The sequence below is a fragment of the Phocoena sinus genome, chromosome 1, assembly GCF_008692025.1.
Source record: "Phocoena sinus isolate mPhoSin1 chromosome 1, mPhoSin1.pri, whole genome shotgun sequence".
NCBI classification, from domain to species: Eukaryota; Metazoa; Chordata; class Mammalia; order Artiodactyla; family Phocoenidae; genus Phocoena; species Phocoena sinus.
Window position 1 is genome coordinate 27430587 of NC_045763.1, and position 22084 is coordinate 27452670.

Here is a 22084-nt window from a genome sequence, read left to right on the forward strand (position 1 = left end):
ATTAACCTAGTTGAGGAATTCCCTGGCTGTCAGCGGTTAGGACTGTGCGCTTTCACTGCCGAGCACCCGGGTTCGATCCCTGGTCAGGGAACTAAGATCCCGCAAGCCTGGCGCAGCATGGCCAAAAACAAAAAACAAAAAAATAACATAACTGTGGTGAGTCTTTCCAATTCAGAAGATCTGTTGGTACATAACTTGCTTTGCAAGTTTTGGGGCAGGCACAGGAGAGACAAAAACTGGTCCCTCAAGTATCTGGTTTCTGTGACTCGAGACTCCCCTGTTCCCTTTGAGGGTGATGATGAAGAGGGAGACAGGGGATCAATAACTCGGGGCCATGGATTGGCAGTCTCTTTATTCCAGGTGTTCCCAGGGACACGGCAGGAGAGGGGGGCCAATTTATAGACCGAGTCTAGAGTGAGAAGGAGGAAAGGATAGGAATAGGAGAGAGGCCAGGGAAAGAGGGGGAGGACAGAGTGGACCGCCTTGCCTCATACACGGCTTTGATGGCCTCCGGGATCTTCCAGGGCCAGCCTGCTCCCACTCTGCCGCTCACAGCCACCGTGTACCCAGGGCTTCCTTGGTGCGTGTCCATGCTGAGCCCGCACAGGGGTTACTGCACCAAGCTCTCATCCCACCCAGCGTCTGGGCACTTGTAGTGTCATACCCATGTCACAGGTGTCATACCCTCATCACAGGGGAGTCCCTGAGTTTCCAGGATTTGACGTGAAATATGCAGAGGTGCCCGATGCCTGATTCTGACCTCGGTCTGTTTGGCTGGAGTCTGCTTTTCCTGGCAACTCTCTCAGCTGCCAGGCCTGGGGAGACCACATGGGGGGCTGGTGGTCAGGAGGCATTGGTTGCCTCGGTTGTTAGAATAGTGACAAACTCCCAAGTTTTAAACTCTTCCGTGTGCTTCCCAAGTGCCCTGGCTACCCAAAACCTTTTCCAGGACCGTCTGGGCTTCATCAGGACCCAGCAACTAAGGGGTTAATATTCAACACAGTAGGCAGTGGCTGGTCGTCAGATGTGGAGACTGTCCCCGGTTCTATGTGTGATAACTGAGTCATTTTGTGCCTGCACTGCACGTGTGTGTGTGCGTGTGTGTGTCCACGTGCGTGTGCCCATACACAGAGCAGTACCAGGTAGGACCGTCCCTGCTGGGCGCATTCCCTACTCATTATTTTCGGGGCTGACTCCACCCACAGAATGGGTTGTCAGAGCAGGAATGTGCGCAGGGCCTCCCCAAAGCGCCACTCACAGGGAGCTTTAGTTTTTCCCTCTGCCTCTTTTTTGCCATTTTCACCACCTTCTACCAGCGGTAGAGCATTGAGCAGTTTCCAGAATGCTCTGTGTAGGCCACCTTATCCACTCTTCATGGGAACCCATCCAGGAGGGATAGCAGATGGTTCTAAGCTGGGTGACCATGGTCCTCCTGGGAGTGCCAGGGAGGAAGTTTCCCCCTTGCCAAGGAGGCTGGCGTGGCAGGCTGGGCCACAGGCCAAGCCAGCAGGATTGCTACCCTCTCCCATACCTGGAGAGAGCCAGCAACCAGGAGCCTAGAGTCCACGGGACCATCAGGCCCCATCAGGCTGGTGCTGGCCGTCAAGGGTCCAGGCTGGAGCTCCCGGGGTCTGAGGTCCAGGTAGAGGCCTGTGTTTAGATACAGGGAGATGCTTGTGAATCTGTTCAGGGATCAAGAAATTGTCAGTGCTCCCAGGAAGTGGGCCCCAGTCTGTGGTCTGGTCAGAGGGCCATGCCAGCCAAGGTGGACATGGGCATCCACGGAGCCACTGTGCAGATTTCAGGACCAGAGGCCCAGCCAGGCTGGCAGAAGTGTCGACATACTAGCTGACACTTGTATTGCCCTTACTGTGCCAGACATGGTCTGAAGTGTCTCTATGATATTCCTGTTCACCAAGAGAGGAGACCAAGGTGCTGAGCAAGGGGCCCAGGATCATATAGCTGGGAAGTGACAGAGCCGGGCTGTGAGGCCCTGAGGCCCCCTGCTCTCACTCAACCATCCTACGGTGCATCTGGGGGCTTCCTAAGACTCAGCCCCAGCACTCTGGACGCCACGCTCAGAGCTGTCGGCTCAGTGCTGTCCCCTTTGCTGCTGGTCTTTTATTGCTTCCGGTCCTGAGCATGACTGAACAGGGAGAGATGGACAGGAATTAAGGCTCAGCTCACTCAGCAAGATGTAGTATTGGGAGAGGACCCAGGCATCCCGATTCCCAGAACCAAGCTCTCGGTACCATGCCCACTGGTGTGGTGTAGAAACCCCCTGGAGTCCACTGATGGTCCATTTTCTCTCTTAAAAAGCAATAGGCTTCTCACACCTGGAGACGTGTTTCCTCCATCCCCTTTCCTTGGGGCCTGTGCCCTGCTGCACAGCCACCCTCAGGGAGCTGGCACTAAAACCATCTGTCTTTCTGATCTGTTTGCAGGCCTCTGGAACTCACCAGTGGCAGAGATGAGATCTCCTTGCTGGTGGAACAGGAGTTCTTGAGCCTCACCAAAGAGCACCTCATCCCAGTCACAGAGAGCTCCGGGGAGCTGAAGGCACCCGGCAGCTCCCTCGAGGGGCCCAGGCAGCCGGCTCCCTGCCTTCTTGTGCCTTCGCTGGTGGCGGGCAGCAGTGAACGCCCAGGAGCCTCCATCACTGCCGGTTACAAGCTCCTGGAGCCAAAGGTGGCAGTGCCCATTATCGGCAGCCGGCAGGACTGCAGTTCCACCATGTCTACGGTCACGGGCACCCTGCGTACTGCCAAGGTCAAGAGTGCCAAGGGGACAGAGGACAGGGGCAACAGCCTGGGGACCTCCAACTCGGAGATCGGCAAGCTCCTGGCTCAGTTCCCACTGAAGTCCCCGGAAACGTCCAAGGCCCCCGACAACAAGACGGTGTTGGAGGAGAGCACGGCCATCAAGGACTTCCTGCAGAGCAGCATGTTCAGTGGCCCTGGACCCGGGGAGCCCGCGGAGCTGGGCCCATTCCTGCTGCCAACTCCCCCGCCTCCTCCAGCACCTCCCGACAAGCTCGAAAAGCCCCCCAGACTCCCTGCTCAGAGGAAGCAGCTGCCAGTGTTTGCCAAGATCTGCTCCAAGCCCGAGGCTGACCCTGCCATGGAGGGGCACAAATTGATGGGTGAGTGGGGCTGGGGGCAGGGCTAGGGAATGGGCCCGCAGGGGAAAAAACAACTTACCGGGCTGCGTCAGGCACATGCAACGTCTTTGCGCAAAGTAGGACGACGTGGCCTCGCTGGTGAGCACAGTCCCCCGGTACAGGCTGTTTTCAGTCCCCACAGGCCTCCTCTGCTGGATGTCTGTATACAGGGCACAGCTCTTGTAAGCAGATACAGTGGCTCTGAATCCAGTGTGGTTTGGGAAGAGGGAGAGGCCCATTGGGTAACTGACTGGGTTTTTTAATCCACAGGCACCCAGAGTACACTGAAGGAAACATTTATCCTCGCTGGGTCCAGGGTGAAAGTGCAGTGTGAGGACTTTAAGCTGGAGAGGAGGGAAATTTGATTGGCTTCTCGTGGAGGCTCCTGTTCCAACCATGAGGCTTGGTCCCCTCTCTGTGGGGCAGGAGGGTGAATGTATAAACTCTCCGGGTGCAGTGCAGACTGCTGGCTGGCCCTTTAGAAAAGTGCATTCCCACTCCTGAATTGAGGAGTTCGCAGCCTCCGCAGGAAATCCAGCCGCCTCCCAAGTTTCCCCCACCCCACTCCCAGGATTCTGCCTTTAGTGCCTGTTCCGATCCAGCCACTCAGACTGGACGGTTCCAAGAAGGCAGACTGATGGCAGGGGCCTTTGCCTGCTGTCAACAGTCACCAGGAGAAAACCAAAAGAAAAATTCCCCCCAAGCTGTGAGCATGGAAGGGTAATGGAGAGATGCCTGTGTTGGGAGGGCCCAGATCCATCTTCCTAAGAAAACGGGAACACAGTCACCCTAAAGAACATTCTGTGCTCTGGAGCATTGGAGGAAGGCCAAGAACTCTGAGCTGTGGACAGCACGCTGGACTCTGGGTCTTGGGCAGGCCTCTAGAAGCCCGAGGACTCTGGGGATGATGGGCTGTACATGCGAGAGGATGGAGGCCTACCTGGGGGAGGGGACATTCCTTCCACCTTCTTCTGCGGGAGAGAGGCGTGGATGTCTCTCTGTCGGACGAGGCTGCTGGGCTGGAGGCCGTCCTGTCCCCTCCACCCTCCCACCATTTGTGTGTGTATGTGTGTACAAGTGTGTGGGCAAAGGTGTGCCAAGGGGAGCTTTGCAGGTGTGAGCGTATTTGTTAGAGAAAATGCAGGGTGGGTGCATCTGATTGTGACCGTGTGTATGTGTTTGTGCGTGTCCATTCCCTGTGTGTAATTGTGTGCACGTGTGAGTGAGCCAAAGGAACGACAGGCGGGAATGTGTGTGGGTCTGTGTACACAGACGTTGGAAGAGGGAGCTTTGGAGATGAGTGAGGGGCATGTTTCAGGCAGCTGGGTATGTATGTGTGTGATGGCGGGTGTGGGGCCTCTGGGGAGGGGACTGGGGGCTACACTCACAACCAGACAAACTCTTGGAAGAGACTCTAGGGACGTGTTTTGATAAAAATGGCATTTTCTCCTAAATTGGCTCAGGCTAGAGCAGCTCGTTCCTTTGCTGGGATGGCACTAGGAGGTCAGGCCCTGTCCTGTCCAGACTCAGCCCCAAGGCCAGTGGGCTAATGGGGCCAAGAGTGGGTGGGATGACATCCACTCCCAACAGGTAGTACTGGGCACAGGTCCTCTGGTCCTGCCGCTACCAGAAAGATCCGAGGTGCCTGCTGTGTGTCCAGCGCCATTTCCCAGCCAAGCTCCATGGAGACCAGGACCTCCTGGCTGGGGAAGGTGTGACGATGTTGAGGACAAGGCCCTCTTCCCTGCTTCAACCAAGCAATGCCTTAAAAAATTTATATATGTATATAGATTATATATGTGCAGTTATATATATACACACACACACACACATATATATATATATGTATTTTCCCCCCCATCATACTTAATTTTGTTGGAAGAAAGAGTTCCATTGCTCAAAAGGAAATACGGGTGAAAACCACTGCTGTAGAGGATCCCATGATGGTCCAGACAGTGTCCTAGCACTAGGGGGACACTCGGTCTGTTTGGAGAAAGATCTGAGCCTGGCGCTGACCACATCCGTTGCCTCACTGTGTCTCTCCGATGCTTCTGTGCCTTTGCCCACAGTCACCCACAGCCCCTGGTGTAAGGCCTTGCTGAAGACCCTCTTCCTTCTGGAAGCCCTCTGGTCCTCTCAGACAGAAGCTGTCTTAGCCACCTTCTTCTCCCACGGTGTCCCTCTGTCACCTCATGGTTCCCATCTGCCTTGTCCCAGAGCTATTTCTGGGTCTGTCTTTCTCTTCCTCCTCGTTTTGAGCTCCTGCAGGGCCAAGTCTGGCTCTGACTCACCGCAGTGTCCCCAGGACTCAGGTCAGAGGCTGGCGCTGACGAGAGTGCTAAATTGCCATGATGATTTAGCAAGAGGAGAGTCCGTGATGAGGGACCAGACGTGTGTTCTGTAGGAGTATGTGTCCCCCCACTAAGCCAGGTGCTCCCTGAAGGCAGGAACTGTGTCCAAGTCAGCTTTGTATCTGGGACCTTTGTATTCCAACCTATGGAGGGTTGGAAGGAAGGGAGGGAAAAAAGAGGGAGAAAGGAAAGAAAAACAGTAGAAATGAAGGAAAGGAAGGAAGAGGGGAGGGAGTCAGGGAAGGAGGGAGGAAGGAAGGAAAGAAAGAAAAGATAAGAAAAGAGAGGTAACTGGAAGGAAGGAGGTTTGAAAGGAAGGAAGGAAGAAAGGAATTATGGAAGGAAGGAAGAATGGGTAGATGGAAGGGAGGATGAGTGGGTAGATGGAAGGCAAGAAGATAAGAATGGATGAATGCATGCATGTGTGTGTGGGATGGGGAGACCATAATGGGCATTGGTCAGTGAAGCCTTCAGGGATTGAACTTGGGTTGAACTTGGCTGGGAGATAGAGCCCAGAGTGGTTGGGGCCTCAGATGTGCTCTGGAGGACCCATCACTTAGTCCACAAGACAGTGCTCCCCGCATCCAGCGCTTGGCCTTCCAGAGTCATTGACTCAGTTTCCCTTCTGCTGTAGAACGGAACCCTGGCGCCAAGGAGCTGACCAAGGGTCAAGAGAGCCTCTTTCTCAGTCAGTGGTCCCAGAGACGGAAGGACACCTGTGGTAAGGAGGGTGGCAGTGACCCCATGGGCTCTACGTCCATGGTCCTGCCAGCCAAGAAGCCTGCCTGGCCGGCCAAGAAGAACCTGCTCTGTGAGTTCCTTGGGGCCACCAAGAACCCAAGCAGGCATCTGAAGCTTCGCAGCAAGGTGGAGGTGGACGGGCTGGAGCTGAAACGTAAGATACCCTGCCCAGAGGAAATCTGTAGAGGAAGGGATTTCAGAAACCCTCAGATGTCCCTGGAGTGGCTCTGCCATCAAAGGGCTGTCTCATCCATGGGCAAGTTACTGTCTTTCCCTAGTCCCATAAAATGAGGAAAATGACTTCCTGTGTCCCCTACAGGGAATACTATTGCTAGAGAAATGCAGTTGACTTTCAGGGGTCACATGGGCATTATCGGTGGTCCGTTTGAATATAGCCTTGACTCAGCATGTCTTATATCCCCTCAAGTGGCCCAAACCAAAGAAAAGTCCGTTCTTTGAGATTATTTCTCCATTGAGATTATTCATGTGCCGGCTTTCTCTCCCTTGTGCTTCTCCAACTGTTTTAGTGTAACTGCCTTTCCCCCCGAAAATGTGCCAATAAGGGGAAACTGACACCCCAGCTCAGACTGTATAAGCCCACAGAGCATATTGTACAAGGAAAGAATCCAGGATCCATATCCTAAAACAACTCAATCACATCTCATTCATTCAGACTAATTTTGGGTCCCATCATACTGAATTATGTAATATTTTAAAGTATTTTAAAAAAAATGATTCCAACATACATACAACAACCTGCACCAGGTCCTCACTGTTGCCAAGTACATGTCCTCAAGGGGTTGCTTTAATAATTTGATAAGAATGCGTTCCAATGGCATAGCAATTGTTTATACCAAACCGGATTTTTCTAAAGCACTTGAAAGAATGTAGTTTTGTAAGTCGGTGAGATACAGCCCCAGCAATCTGGTTTGTTGCGTCGTCTTGCTAAACTGCCTCTTTACTAGTGAATGACAGAGAGATGCTCCCTGTCAGACCATGCTGGGATTTTCACCCCTTCCGAATTGGCAAGGTGTGAACTAACGATGTTTTCCTAGAGTTGGAAATTCATCCAAAAGTTGAAGAACCCTCTGGGAGCTTTTAAAAGACCTAACCTCTGAGAACATTAACCCCCTCAGGCAGTCATGGGGCGGAGGGCGTCCTGGCCCCTCCCTTCCTCAATCACAGAAACGCTCTACGTCTCCTGTGACTTACAGTTAACCCGCCTGTGACGGGGGCCGACAAGAACAACCTCGAGTACACAGGGAATGTGTTCACCCCATGCTTTGCCACCACCTTGACCTCAGCGACCCTGAACCAGCCGCTCTGGCTCAACCTGAACTATCCACTTCTGCCCGTGTTCACGAATCCCTCCACCTTCCCCCAGTACCAGGTGAGTGAGCGGATCCTGGGCCTGGCTCTCCGGTGGCCGTCCACGGAGGAGCCTTGGTTCAGGAAGCCTAATTCACAAAGAGCCATAGACTCGTTAGTTAATTTTTTCGTCGGGGCCACATCAGACCGACCACCCGGTACACGTGTGCACACGTGCTCGTGCATGTGCGTGTATATGTCTCATTTTCCTTTGTCTGAATTTCAGTTCACTCTGTACCGTGTCTTCCAGAGCTTGGCTGAGTTTGGGCCTGTGAAGTACTTGGGCTCCCAGGAGAGGATGATAGCATAGTCCTTGTTTCCCACCACCTCCTTTACAGTTGGATGACGTGTCCTAGGTTACTTGGGACAGTCCCAGTTTAGGTCTTTAGTCCCAGCATAATTATTAACTGCACCCCCTTTCACTCTCAAGTGTTCTGATGCAGATGACAAATTATGTGGCCATTTTATTTCAACTACAACCCGGCTTCTACCGGCTAAGATGGCTTGGCACACATTCTTGGTCTTGGGCTCATAGCTAAGGGGCCAAACACAATGGGATGGAGAAACGCTTGCAGGGTGGGAAATTTTACTCACAGACTTTTTTATTCAGGGAAAGTGTAGTTTCTTTAGTTTGTCTATTTAACTTAATCTCCCTCAAGAGCTGCCACCCACTGGGTAGATAGAAGAAAAAATCAAATAAATGTTCACTCTGGTTTAAACCACAGTCTAAACCAAGAGCTTAAACAGTCCCTTTAGGTAGGCTCATCTCCTCCAGGAAAGGTGCTCAGTGTCTAAGATTTCTCAGTGTTCTGTCTCCTCCATGGCTCCTTTCCAGAATGGTGTGCAGGTGTATGAAAGGGCCAGGTTCCTGGGAACCTGCTACCCCAGCCTGGCCTGGCCAAGCCCGGAGAGGGCAGAGAGAAGGAAATCCACCTGAAAATCGACTCATCCTGTCTCTGTGCCCCTCCCCCTCCCCCTGATCCACCGGTCCCACGTGTCACCTCCTCCTTTACAACAGAGCGGCAAGCCTCACAGCTTAGACATCCTGCACAGAAGGTGGATCTTCTCTGTTCCACGTAAAGCCCCTCTAAGCTGGCCCACCAGGCTTAGCCCGTGATTTAAACAGGATTTAAACAGGAACTAAAGTAAAGGAGTTTAGCATGGTCTCTCTTTTCTTCTGCCAAGTTTTGTTTTCAAGCCTTTTCTTGTTTGCTAAACAGAGCAAATGGCCACACTCTCCTCACACCCCACCACTGAGGTGAGACGTCATAAGGAATCATGACCCACGGGAAAATCCGAGCGCGTCCCTCCCACGTCTGTGATATGTTGTCCTGGCAGAGGTCTCGAGAGAAATGCCCTGTCCACGTCCTCATTGATTCACCAACTCTTTCACTGATGTTCCTCCACCCTTGCTCACTCACTGTGCAGTCATTTATCACCTAGTCCCTGATGCGCTCATTTGTATTTATTTATTTCCTCATTCATTTAAGTAATTAAAAAAAAACAACAACAAAAACCCTTGCTTCACGCTGAGTATAGGCCTTGACTCAGGTGAGGTGATTCCAAGATGACTAGGAAGCTCGGCGTCCAGTACGAGTCAGGGACAAATCCAAAGCCAGCATGGTGCGCCCCCCACCCCCGAGAGAGAAACAATTGCATAATCTTATTTGGTATAAACCGATTCACTCTCAAATGCACCCACAGGGCTCACCATGTAAAGCTAATTTGCAATGGTCTGTTTTGTAAAGAGGGGCTAGTTTCTCTCTGCTACGTGAACTTCTTCTGACTTGACTTTTGGAGTGGGTGAGATTTGGACGTATTTTTCCAGCATGAAGTCCTTTGTCTTTAGAGATGCTGATGTGTGAATCACAGGGCCGACTCTGAGCTTCCTGGGCCTCTGGGCAGAAGGGCCCTGGCTGGTAGGGCCCCTGGGTCCTATGCAGCAGTTTAGACACTGAATAGGCCCAGGTGAAGTTGGCTGTACCCACGGACACTCCCAGGTGGTCACAAGGGACAGGGTAATTTACCTTCTCCCGGGTCCTCATGGTCTCATAATGCCATCAGGCTTCAAGTCGGCTAATCAAGAGGCCTGATATGATAAAAAGAAAGCAGGTTTTAGAATCGTCAGACTTGGGTTTAAGGGAATTGCGTTGCTTCCAAGCTGTGTGGTCTTGGGCAAGTTACTCAAATGCTCTGAGCCCTGGTCTCCTCACCTATGAAATGGCCTCATAATAATTACAGCAGCAGCAGCAAACACTTGAGTCAGTTGTCAGGTTAATGGAGTCCATGCACGGGAAAGGGCTTTGTAAAATCTCAAGTATGATATAGATATTGGTTATGATTACTTTTCAGCCCTGATCTTCCTAGGAAACAGTGTCAGGGAGCTCAGCAGACCTTGAGAAGGCACAGAGGAGAAATGGGGAACAGTCTATCCTAGCCTCTTTTCCTGCTCGGTGTTAATAAAAATGAGGTCCCGAATCCAATTTACTCAGAGCTCCACTGTGGACGGACGCAGAGCCGTGGAAGACTCAGTCCCCAGCACATGGGAGCTCCGGGGGCTCCTGGGCTGCTTGACACAAAGGAACTCTGCTCCCAATTAGGGAGGGAGGGCACGTAGGAAGAGGCCGTGGCCTCAAGCAAAGAGGAATGAATGTGTGTTTACCCTCGCTTGTGATTTTGCAGAATTGCAATTTGAACAACTAGAAATCTCCTCCAGGTCATACAGTGTGCCTCACACTGATGAATACAGCATCATCTCCTGAAAATCCACCCCAGGACAGAGCGGGGACAGGCGGGTCATGGATCCTAGGGGTAGCCTCACCTAGGCGGGCGTGGGGAGGACGGCGCCCTGGGGGGGGTGGCTGTGGAAAGCAGAGCTGAGTGCTGATGGGGAGGGAGTGAAGCAGAGGAGGGACACTTAGAATGTGGCCTTGGAGCCCACTGGGGGCTGGGAACAGGCAGGGCGGCTCCATCCGGCTGACACCTCTGTCCCAGTTCAGGCCACGCCTGGGGTCACAGGCTGGTCGTGGTGGTGAGTGGGGCTGCCTTGGCAGCAGGGCTTGGAGGAAAGGCGAGCAGGTGCACTGGTTTCAGGTGAAGGGGTTGGTGGATGTGGGAAAGGCCCGGCCACGGTCAAGTGCAGGTGCACAGGGGAGAGCAAGGAGGGCCCTGAAAGGACGTGCTCTCTCGGGGACGTGGGGGATGGGCGCTGAGAGAGCTGGGGGGCTTCCCCAGGACCCCACACCAGGGATTCAGAGCCTTTCAGGAGGAGCCCATGGGCTCTGAGGAAGTCGTCAAGGGCAGCCTCAGCCATCAACACTTAGACAATTGGCACAAGCCGAGCCCGGGATGGAGGTAGCATCTTGGGGCATGGAATCTTCTGGAAAGACATGCGGTCTGGGCGGGGGTTGGGGTTTTGAACTGCATCTTAGGGGGTTCTTAGGGGGTAACTCTGGATTGGCAGATAGAAGCAGCCTGGGACTGGAGGGGTCGTGGGCTGACCCCATCCACAGTGGCAGTTCTGCTGTGTGTGTGTGTGTGTGTGTGCGCGCACATGGACACTTAAGGCCACCCCGGACAGAGCTGTGAATAAAGTTTCTACTTCCCGTCGGGCTGAGCTGCCAGGCAGCCTCTTCAAGTGGTGGGAGTAGCAGGGGCAGGGGGTGACAGTGAGAGGTGGTGGCAGAATCCTTACTACGTGCTGCACTGTTCTGAGCCCTTTAGATGGATTAACTCATTTACCTTCACGTCAGTCTTCATCATCCGGTACAGACACAGGTGTACGTGTGGGCAGATAGAGGCACAGAAGCAGAGACCAAAACTAATACACCTAGGTTCATAGCTGCACATTTGTACACAGAAACACACAGCTGCAGACACAAATGGAAGCACACGTGCAGATGTGCTTAAATAAGCATGGAGGCAAGCTAGCACACACATGCACACAGACGTACACGGGTACTTCACATCTTGGGGCAGGAATGGGCTTTGGGGAAAGGCACTTAGGAAAGGGGTATAGACAGCAACAAAGATAATCTGGCTACCTTCACAGGCTTTGCAGGCTTGAGCACACACAATTTTAGAGACAAGGGAAAAGGGGCTCCGAGAGGTGAAGTGACTTGCCCAAGGTCACACAGACACTAAGGGGCAGATCTGGAATTCAAGAGGCAGGCGGGTTCCTAAAGCTCTTGCCTTAAATATTCACCAAAAAGCCTGTGAATCCTGCTAACCAGGGGCTTCCTGTGTGGTGTGAGGCGTGCTGCTGGCTCGACCTGACTCCAGCTGGACTAGGCAGCTGGTGGGTCTGGCCAGTAGTGTGGTGGGACGGACTTGAACGTGTCTGGAGGTCCAGGCAAGGGAGCTGGAAGCTGAGTTGAGTGGCTGCTGTTCTCTGGCTGGGAGCCCACCGCCCCACAGCACTGAGCCTCCCCCTTCTCTCCCCAGGGCCTGTACCCACAGCAGGCAGCCAGGATGCCCTACCAGCAGACCCTGCAACCCCAGCTGGGGTGTTACTCCCGACAGGTGAGTAGCTGACCTCCTCGCCTCTGTCTCAGCTCCGCAAAGGCCTTCAGGTCAGAAGGATGTCTGTTCCCTTGTCTTTGTCTAGCTGGTCACCAGCCACACTTTCCGGCCCGTGCTTGACCCCAGAGTACAGACAGAAACACCAGCATGCATGTGGACACAAACCAGTGTCCCCAGGTGATAATACTAGCTGGCACTTACAGAGCCCTTACTGTGTGCCAGGCCCTTCTCTAAGGGCCTTACCCGCATTAATTTAACCTTCAGAACGACCCTGTAATCTACCTTATAGATTAGAGATGAGGAAACTGAGAGAGATTAAATAATTTGTCCAAAGTTATCAAGTTAACACATAAGTTAGCTTTTACTGTGGCAACAAATGGCCTCAATGTCTCAGAGGCTTTCAGCAATAAAATATTTATTTTTTTACCCACGGGTCCACAGGCTGGCTGAGCAGTACTGGGATTGGGTTCAGGCCTGTTTCACGTGTCCCCCTTTTGGGCCTGTGACGAAGATACAGTCACTTTTGCTCCTGCCATGCTGGATGGCGGAAGGGCTGAGCAGAAACACCCAATGTCTCTGAGGGGCTCAGCTCAGAGCTGGGACATGGTAATGTACACCTGCCTTCCACGGGCCAAAGCAAATCACATGGCCTGCCCAGCATCAGTGGGGCTGGGAGTCATATCCCTTCCATGTCAGTTTGTCAGTTAAAATACCAGACACCTAGCTAAATTTAAACTTCAGATAAATGGTGAATAATGTCTTAGCAGAGCTATATCCCAAATACTACATGGACCATACTTATACTAAAAAAAAGAAAAACTTGCTGTTTATCTGAAATTCAAATTTAACTGGGTGTTATATATTTTTGTTGGCTGAACCTGTACCCTCTACTCCCATGCATAGATCGGGGGTCAATATCTACTCGACAGTAGCACAATGGCAGATTGGGGGTTGACCGTGAGCCGCCTGGCTTCAGGGTCCATGTTCCCAATAACTGTGCCTTACTGCCTCTCGTATACAGACACACAGAAATACGGTATCAAAATAAAGCAGCAGAGACAAAAATACAAACACACACCCAGACACAAATAAAGGTGCAGTTATAGACGTGCATGCCAAGCTGCATGCGTGTGGGCCCACGCACACACACACACAAAACACAAAACAACACTTCCAGAGGTTTGGAGGATCTAGGGGCAGGGATGGGGGCGTGAGGAAAGGAGCTGAGGACCGGCCATATTCTCAGGCTGGCCTTGCAACCCCACAATCAGGTGGACAGATCAAACCCACACTCAAACCCGCGGACTCCTCCACCTCTCCTCCCTCCCCGGGGAGCCCTACCCTTTCTCTGCAAACTGCACCTCTGACCTCTGAAGGATGTTAGAATGTTCCAGAAGGTAGAGAAGGGCCCATAAGTGTAGGTTACTTTCTTACGTGGGCCAGGACTGCTCTTTCAGCAGTAGGAGTTTTTGCGTCCTGCGATGGAGTTGAGATGAGGCAGTCAGGCTCACAGAATCTCAGTCTCATCCCCTCCACCCCACGAGCAGTGATTCCATCCACCTAGCTCCAAAGTGAATGCTTTTAGACAAAGTTATGTAAGTGCATATATTTGAAACAGTAATATAAAAACCTGGTACACAATTTTTAAAATCTTAGAGGCAATCACTGTGATTAGTTTCTTAGGTATCCTTCCAGTGATATCAATTTATACAAGCATTTTTATACAGATGTGGCATTCTGGGCACACCGCTCTATCATTGCTTTTGTCAGCAAAGAGGATTTCTTGGAGATGGTTCCAGAGCCCTATACCCAGCTCTGTTTTATCAGTGACATGTAGTTAGGATACAGTTTTGCATAAAGCTTGCATAAGCTCTAGGAACCATATCTTCTCTTTCATGTCAGTTTCCTCCCAGGTCCAAGACTGTCCCCTCACTGTGAAAACCAGGGTTTTTTTTTTTTTCTGCCACGCTGACCCTCTGGTGTCTGTCTTGGGAGGTGCCTTCCTGGGGTCTCTCTGTGAGCCCTCGGCACTTTCTGACCTTCAGCTCACCCTCTTGGGGATTTGGTGCCCATGTCCAGTGTCACCAGATCCTACCTGTCCACTGGGGGAAAGATGGGGAGGGCCAGGAGGGAGGGGCTCAGGCTTCCAGAGGGAGCAGGCATAGCGGTGCAGTCCAGGGCCGTGGGCTCTGGGCTTGCCACGCTGGGGATTCCAACAAAACTCAGACGCTTGGAACACTTACTGAGCAAGTTGCTTAACTTCTCTGAACCTGTTTCCTCATCTCTAGAATGGGGATCCTCATGGTCCTACCTCACAGGGCTGTTTGGACTTTAAATGAGAGAATCCACATGAAGGGCCTGGCACACCCTTGGTATCACTTAATAAGCGCTAACCTTTGTCATCTTTTTAAATTAGATAAGGGTGTGCAGGGTGAGAAAGGGCAGTCAGTACGCCCAACCCCTGAGCAGCTTGGACTACAGACTTGCTATTAAAGTGGAAATCCAGAAATTTCCCGAGTTTTGACCGAAACACACAGGAGGATGGATGTCAGCTCCACACAAGACATTTGGAGCTGTCAGTAGTGGAATACAGCGCTCGCGATGTAATGAGCTCCCTGTCATTTTAGATATTCAAGCAGACACTTAGCAGTCTCTTCTTTCCTCCCTCCTCCTCTCTGTCTCTCTTTCTTGCACTTATCCATTTAACATATATTTATCGAGCAGCTACTGTGTGACAGGCACCGTCTCAGGGCCAAGGATAAATCAGTAAATAAAGACAGGTGGGCTTCCTGCCTCATCAGGGGCAACATAGTATGAGCCCTGCTTCTTGGTGGGGGTCTGATCCAGGTGGTCTCAAACCCAACGAGTTCCTACTTTTCTTAGGGTTTGAGCTCAATCGCAGTGCCCCCATTTGGCCTTTCTCCTCACTCACACCGCCCAGTACCATAACCACCAGCCACGTTTGGCTATTTACACTGAAATCAAACCTAAGTAAAATTTGAAATTCAGTCCCACTAGCCGCATTTCAAGCGCTCAATAGCCACACTTGTGTCTGGTGGCTACCGTATTGGGTGGTACAGACCCAGAAGATTTCCATCACCCGTCACAGGAATTTCCACTGGGCAGAGCTGTCTTGGACTTGGGGTCTGTTGAGATCCTGAGCTAGAAGCCAGGGATGTATACATCCCAACAACCTTTACTGAGATGGTAAAAGACTTAAAAATGAACCAGGGGCTTTTGAGATGGTTATTGGCTGAGGGTAAGGCAGGGGACAGAGAAGAGAATGGAAATAATATTCCTTTGCTATTTATTATGTGCCAGTCTCTCTACTTATTTCAGCGGACTCAGTCCCCATACAATGGAGATAGCATTTGCCCATTTTATGGATAAGGAAACTGAGACACAGATAAATTAAATAACTTACCAGTCTCACATATAGAAGCTGAGCCCTGTGCTTCTTCCCCGTCCAACACATTGCCTTCTATGCACCCCACAGTGACTGAGGGGCACAGGGGCTGAGGGGTGGGGCCTCAGGTTAGGGTCAGGGCTGGGGGACTGTGATGTTCAGTGGCAGCGGGCTCTGCTGGACCTCTGTCCTCTCCTCCAGCCCCTGTCTCCTCTCTGCCATGCAGGTGATGCCGTACAACAACCCACAGCAGATGGGACAGCAGATTTTCCACTCTTCCTACAACCCCCTGCTGAGCTACATCCCCTTCGTCCAGTCCAACTATCCGTACCCTCAGAGGACACCTCAGAAGCTGGCCAGAAATCCCCGAGACCCTTCCCCCATGGCAGGAGATGGGCTGCAGTACCCCTTCCCCCAGGCGTATGGGTGAGTCCTCAGCCCACACTGGAAATTCACCTCATATCCCGAAAGCCGCTGGAGAGGAGAGGTGGGTGCGCTGGGCCTCACTGCTGCTCTCTTGGTACATATATTCCTTGGCTGTGGGGAGGGCAGACCCTGTGCCTTGTGGGTCCCGGGTGGAGCTGATGTGGAGGTGAGCCTGATCTGGGCCTGGGGGAGGGCCCTTCGGCAGGCCCAGTCGGGGCTGGGGTCCTCAGCTTGGTGCGGAAATACAGCCGCATGGCCAGTAGTGGAGGAGCGCACCACCCATAGCAGGTGACAGGTAGTGGAGCGGGGTGCATATGCCTTTCCCCATCTGCCTGGTTTCCAGCAGGCCACGGCCAGGTAATCTTACAGCTCTTTCCCCCACTTACTGCCTCCTGAGCTCCTTGCCAGGCTAATCCCTCCAACAGCCCAGTGAGTTCGCAACCGGCCCTGCTGAAGGGCCTCTCACTGCGTATCAGGCTGCTTACGCTTTTCCCCCAAAATACCCCAAACAGCGGAGGAGAGGAGCTTAGCAGCCAACAGCCAACACAGACTCAACATTTTAGCTGACAGTTCCATGCAAACTTCTCATGCCGGTCAGTGAGGAGTTGGTGTTTGTTGTTGTAATGTAACATCGCGCAGCTGGTCATTCCCACCCACCAAACCTTCTCTGCTGATGCTCTGCAAGGCGGGTGGTGCCGGGTCAGTCCTGAGAATCCAGGTGTCCCAGGCACATCCCGGGGAACGTGTGCTCCAGCTTGAGAACCTCCCTTTACAGGATTAGGACCAAACTCCCCAACCTGACATAGATTCCCTTCCTCCCCATCACAGCCCCTCACTGTAGTGTCTGTCAGCCGGGTGTCCTGGACTCGGACCCTTTCAATCAGTGTTTCGCATGAATGTCCTGATAGAGGGATAAATGCTGGAAAGAGGTTTCCAGAGTCAGGTCTGTTTGGGAAAAGAAAGGTAGAAACAAAGATAAACAGATTTCTTAACTGTTGGAATTTGCAGATTATTTCATTTACTAGGGTTCATGGAGAACATTCAAGAAGCTGGTCGATAGTGTCATTTGAATATAAAACCATGACCCCTTATTTCTTTTTTTCTCTTTTTCTTTCCCTTCCTCCATCCCTCCCTCCCTCTCTTCTTTCCTTCCTTCCTTCCCTCCCTCCCTCCCTTCCTCCCTCCCTCCCTCCTTCCTCTCCTTTTTCCCCTTTTCTTGTAGAGCATATCATGATGTGTTCCTCCAACGCAGCCTGGAAAGAGCTGTGTCAGTTCACATAGTTACGGTGAATTTAGCCTGTGGGGCACCGTCCGTGAATAGGACATGGTTCATCCCTTCAGAGATGAGAGTGGATGAGAGGGGACACAATGATATTAATGCCGTGATAAAGTGAAGGCCATCCAAGTGTCCCGAGGACAGAGGGAGGATCCCTGCTGGGTGCGCAATGAGAGCTGCGGGATGGGGAGGGTCCAGTGAGCAGCGACTGGGGGAATAAGGCCCTCAGGTGGGAAGGTGCGTGGTGGGCTTGAGGCCTGCAGAATAAGGGCATCTGGTTGAGGTATTAGATTTATCCCTGAACAAGGTGGAAAATAGGAAAAGGGAGGCTGGACTTGGATTATTAAAGGCTCTGACTGGTAGGCCTGGGGATTCAATGCGGATTTGTGAACGTTGCAATGAATTGATGGGCCGGAGGGGAGAGAAACGGGAGGGAAGAGAGGGCGTAGTCTGGAGGTGACTGCAGGGTCTGTAAGAGAGGTTCTCACCTCCCCGGAGGTGAGAGTAGATGAGACTGCAGAGGGAAGATAGCCTACCTGCAGGCCAGCAGACGTGCCCCTTGCACGCTGCGACTCTGGGCTCGAAGGAAGAGAGAGTTACTGCAGAAGCCAGAGCCTGCTGTCCTTGGGAGGCAGTGTGGTCCCAAGTTCTCAGCACTCAGCGGTCGGGTAAGCACTGATTGGGAACAGTGAGAGCCGAGGGTTGGGACCTGGTCTCTGGCTGTCTTCAGAGGGGCAGGAGCGGAAAGGAAGTGAGCAGGAGACTGAGGAAGGAGCAGCCTTAGAAGTGGGAGAGAGCCTGCAGCCAGCTGGGGACACCGTGGGCGAAGGAGGAGAGTTACGGGGAGTAGCGGCAGTCAGCGCAGTGGAATGGTGGCCTGAGAGGGTGGAAAGACCGGGTAAGTGAGGTCGGAAAAGCGAGGCAAGGAGTGCAGGCCCGTGTCCCCCAAAGGGATGATTCGTTCATTCAAAAAACGTTTGTTGCATCTTCTGCGTGCCCGGCACTGCTCTAGGCACTGGTTACTGGAGTGAACAAGACAAAGTGTTTACTTCTGTCATTCCAGGAGGAGAACTAGACAATACGGAAATAAAGAAGCATCACACATGTCAGGTGCAAGGGATAAGCGGGGAGGGAATAAGGGACCGCTCTGCAGCCGAGATCTGAATAAAACGAGAGGATGAGCCATGTGTATATATGGGTGATGAGCAGTCTGGGCAGAAAGAATAGGAAGTGCAGTGGCCCTGAGGTGGGAAATGTAGCTGGGGCACGGTGAGTGGAGGAGAGAGAGCGGGCAGAATTGAAATCGGAGAGGTGGCAGGGCCTGGGAGGCGAGGGAAGGAAGAGCGGCGGGAGGCCATGAATGTCCTAATTCTGTGTAAGGAAGATGGTGTTGATCGACATACGAAGAGTGGGCTGGCTGGTGAGAGCTGATGGAGGGGACCAGGATGGGAGCCTTTTTAGCCAGCCAAGCAAGAGGTGCTTGTGGCGTAGACTAGGGCAGTGACCATGGGAAAGAGGTAAGAGAAAAGATGTGGAGCATTTATTTGCTTGGTAGAACTGATGGGAATTGATGATGGTTGGACGTGGAATGAGGAAAAGAGGGGAGTCGAGCGTGAGTCCTAGGTTTTTGACTTGAGTGTCCAGGTGATTGGCAGTGCCAAAATTCTAGAGTCCAGATGACGATAACAAGGTTCTGTTGATCAGGAGTTTGGTTTTGCTTGTGTGAAATTTGAGACGCCCGTTAGACACTTGCGTGGAACAGTTGATAGGCAGTGGGTGTCTGAGTCTGGGGCTCAGGGGAGAAGTGGTGGCTGATAATATAAATCTGGGAGTCATTAGCATATAAATGCTATTTAAAGGCACGGGATGGGATGAGATCGCCCGGGAGCACATGTACATAGATCTCCAACATGGGTCTCCAACATGTAGAGGGGTTGGGGAGATGGGGAGGCACCTGCAAAGGATCTAAAGGGTGGGAGGAAAAGCAGGAGAGTGTGGAGTCAGGGAGCCAGGAGAAGAGAGGGAGGGATGACAGTATGGCAAGAAAACCTGGGCACTGTAGGATGGAATGTAGGGAGCACTGGGCACAGGGGTGGAGTTGAGGTTTACCAGCTGTGCTGGATGGAACAAGGTCCAGGAGAGGCTGCCTGGGTCAGGGAGGGGTACAAGGGCGTAGGTGGAGAGTTTAGTCTGGGAGACCAGGGGCCTCAGTGCTTCCTCTGGGTCAGGAACCAAGAGACTAAACTGTATGAGGCGGGAGAGGAAGGAGTAGGTGGCCTCCGTGTTCTCAGGAAAGGAGGAGGGGGGCCCTTCCTGCCCTCTGCCAAGTCCGTTTGCCCACATCCATCAGGGCAGGATAACAATACCATGTATCTTCCAAAGAACAATAAATCTGAGAGTTAAAAAGAACGCAAATGATAATTACACTGGAATTATTACTGGACAGTGTAGAAACCGTCCCAGGCAAACCAGGACCGTTCACCATGCTCGTGAGGCATGTTAAACCCCTCTTCTTCCTCCAGGAAGCCTTCCTGGATAACTATAGTCCACATGGATTACCTCTCTTCCTGGCCCTCTAGTTTACATCCTGTCTAGACCATGCCCTTGGCAGTTGATCTGATCAGAATTTCTCCTCATGAAGGGCTCAGATGTGTGGGGTGTGGCAATCAGATACAAGGTGTGTCATGAGTAATTTGTTACAGGTAATTATTAAATACTCGAGTATGGGTTACAGCCTTTATTTTATACATGAGTAGAATTCAGAGTGTCCTTATGATAACATCACTTTTAATCGTTTCTTTTCCAATATGATTTTTGAAAAAGAGCAGAAGAGGTGGGGTTACCACAGACATTAATTGCTTATCGGGCACCTACCTGGTGCCAGGTCCTGGCCTGAGTGCTGAGTGTCAAATGGTGAACAGTCCAGACAGCGTCCCTGCTCTCATGAAATTTATTTTTGTGAGAAGGGACTCAAACAACCCAAAGCCTCGCTTGTCCATGGCTGCTCACAGCGAGCAACATACCAGCTGAGGCATTACAAATTAGTGCACTGGTTTGTTCCCATTGCTTCTTCCCCTCCCCCCCTTTTTTTGTTTCATCAATTCATGGGAGGGCGCCACGAATGTGAGCATCTTCTGTAATATGCTTCCGCCCAGCTGAAAAGTGACTGAGAATCCCTGGATTAGACTCTATCTAGCTATTTGCTCTGTCGCAATTTGTCTTGAGCTCTGTTCCATTCACTCGGAGTATCCTAGCAGATGGGGAAAGAAATTGCAGTAGGATCCCAAGTGTGAGTAAATGATTCCATCTGGAGAGGTTGGGGAAGGCTTCACAGAGGAGATGGCTTTTGAACTCTCTTTTGAAGTATGAATTAGCAGTGTGCCAGGGAGAAAAAGCAGATGAGTGTGTTTTCCTGCTCTCGGAGGGTGAGGCTCAAGTCTTCTCGGCACTTCCTTCCCTGAGGGTCTAGCAGAGTTCCAGGCAGTCAGGGATGCTTCAGTGCTTACTTGCCAGGTTGGTGTGAAATGCAGGGTCTGATCTAGCTTGGTGCTGAGAAGGGGATCAGGAACCCTGGGATTGTCCGGACTCTGAGATCTCACCCTAGGACGTGGCCATGAGCTCTCTGACGTTGTGGAATTTCCTGAGGGACACACAGGGTCCTCTAAGGCAGGTAGAGGGGCTACAGGCCCACAGGTAAGGTGCTTAGATCCAGACAGGCTCCTTAGTCTTTGGTCTTGGATATGGAGAGAGCATAGGCTGGGTGGAAATAGCCCCTACAGGCTGCCAGGGCCTTCCTGACCTAAGGAAGTGGCAGAAGAAACTCTTTATTGTCCTCCAATTGTATCATTTCAATATTTTATTTTCCCAGAGCCAAAACTTTTTACATTATTGCTAAAGCTTTCAGCTTTCAAGCCTGTCATGGTCTTCCCAGTCTTTGACAGCCCCAAAATTAATATACTACTTTCCCTAATATCTCTGCCGACATCAGGAATTCTATCACAACGTCATTTTCTTTCTCCTTCAGGTTTGGCTCGACATCCGGTGGGCCCCTGATGAACAGCCCCTATTTTCCCTCTAGTGGGAATGGCATACATTTTTAGATCTCCTTCTCATCTCCCTCCTCCTACCTTAGCCCTTGGAGCAGGGCTAAGGGCTCTGGAATTCTGGATTCTGCAACAGCTTGGTATGAAGTTTGGAAAGCCAAGGTTCCGACCAGGTCACAGACAGAAAACAGCGAGGCCAGGCGCATCCATGGACCAACACTCACACACACACACACACACACACACACACACACACACTCACACACACTCACACACACACACAGCACAGACTGCACACACACCCCTCGGATTCATACTCACTTGCTCATCCACATATGCGTCTGTATTTAGCTAACATGAGTGATTTTTGTTTTTGTTGTTGTTGGTAAAATAGACATAAGACACTTAATTTAGAAAGTTTGTATTTTCTGATAAAAGTATGAGCTGCTTGAAATGAAGTGTGCCTGTTACTTTCTGTAATGTTCTGTGTGATCTTCACTGCTCCTGTTTCCCCCATGAGGCTCAAAGTTTACTGAGGACATGAAGAGACACCACGGGCTACAGTCCTCCAAATGCTGCTCTGTAAATAAGGGATCCCAGGGATTATACACTTGAGGGCTTCGCTCTTCTCTTCTGTGATCCACTCACTTCTCAATAGCCCAGTTTATGCATCTCTGGAATTGATGTAGAGGAAGTACATCCTGCCCTGCCCTATCCAGGTGGCGGTTACAGAAAAAGTCTCTCTTGGACATGAGATGGGAAAAAGTGGCCTGAAAATCAATTCTAAAAATA

The 22084-nt window shown here is 51.7% G+C and overlaps 1 protein-coding gene across 1 annotated transcript in view; it reads left to right on the forward strand.

Annotated features, from left to right (window-relative positions):
* C1H1orf94 (chromosome 1 C1orf94 homolog) overlaps positions 1-21349 on the forward strand; it is a 35917-nt gene extending 14568 nt beyond the window's left edge. Inside the window, exons 2-7 of the mRNA XM_032612943.1 lie at positions 2445-3142; positions 6146-6406; positions 7467-7642; positions 12064-12141; positions 15774-15973; positions 21274-21349. Coding sequence (XP_032468834.1) covers positions 2445-3142; positions 6146-6406; positions 7467-7642; positions 12064-12141; positions 15774-15973; positions 21274-21349 — 1489 coding nt within the window. The remainder of the gene's footprint in view (positions 1-2444; positions 3143-6145; positions 6407-7466; positions 7643-12063; positions 12142-15773; positions 15974-21273) is intronic.
* Positions 21350-22084: the final 735 nt, after the last annotated feature.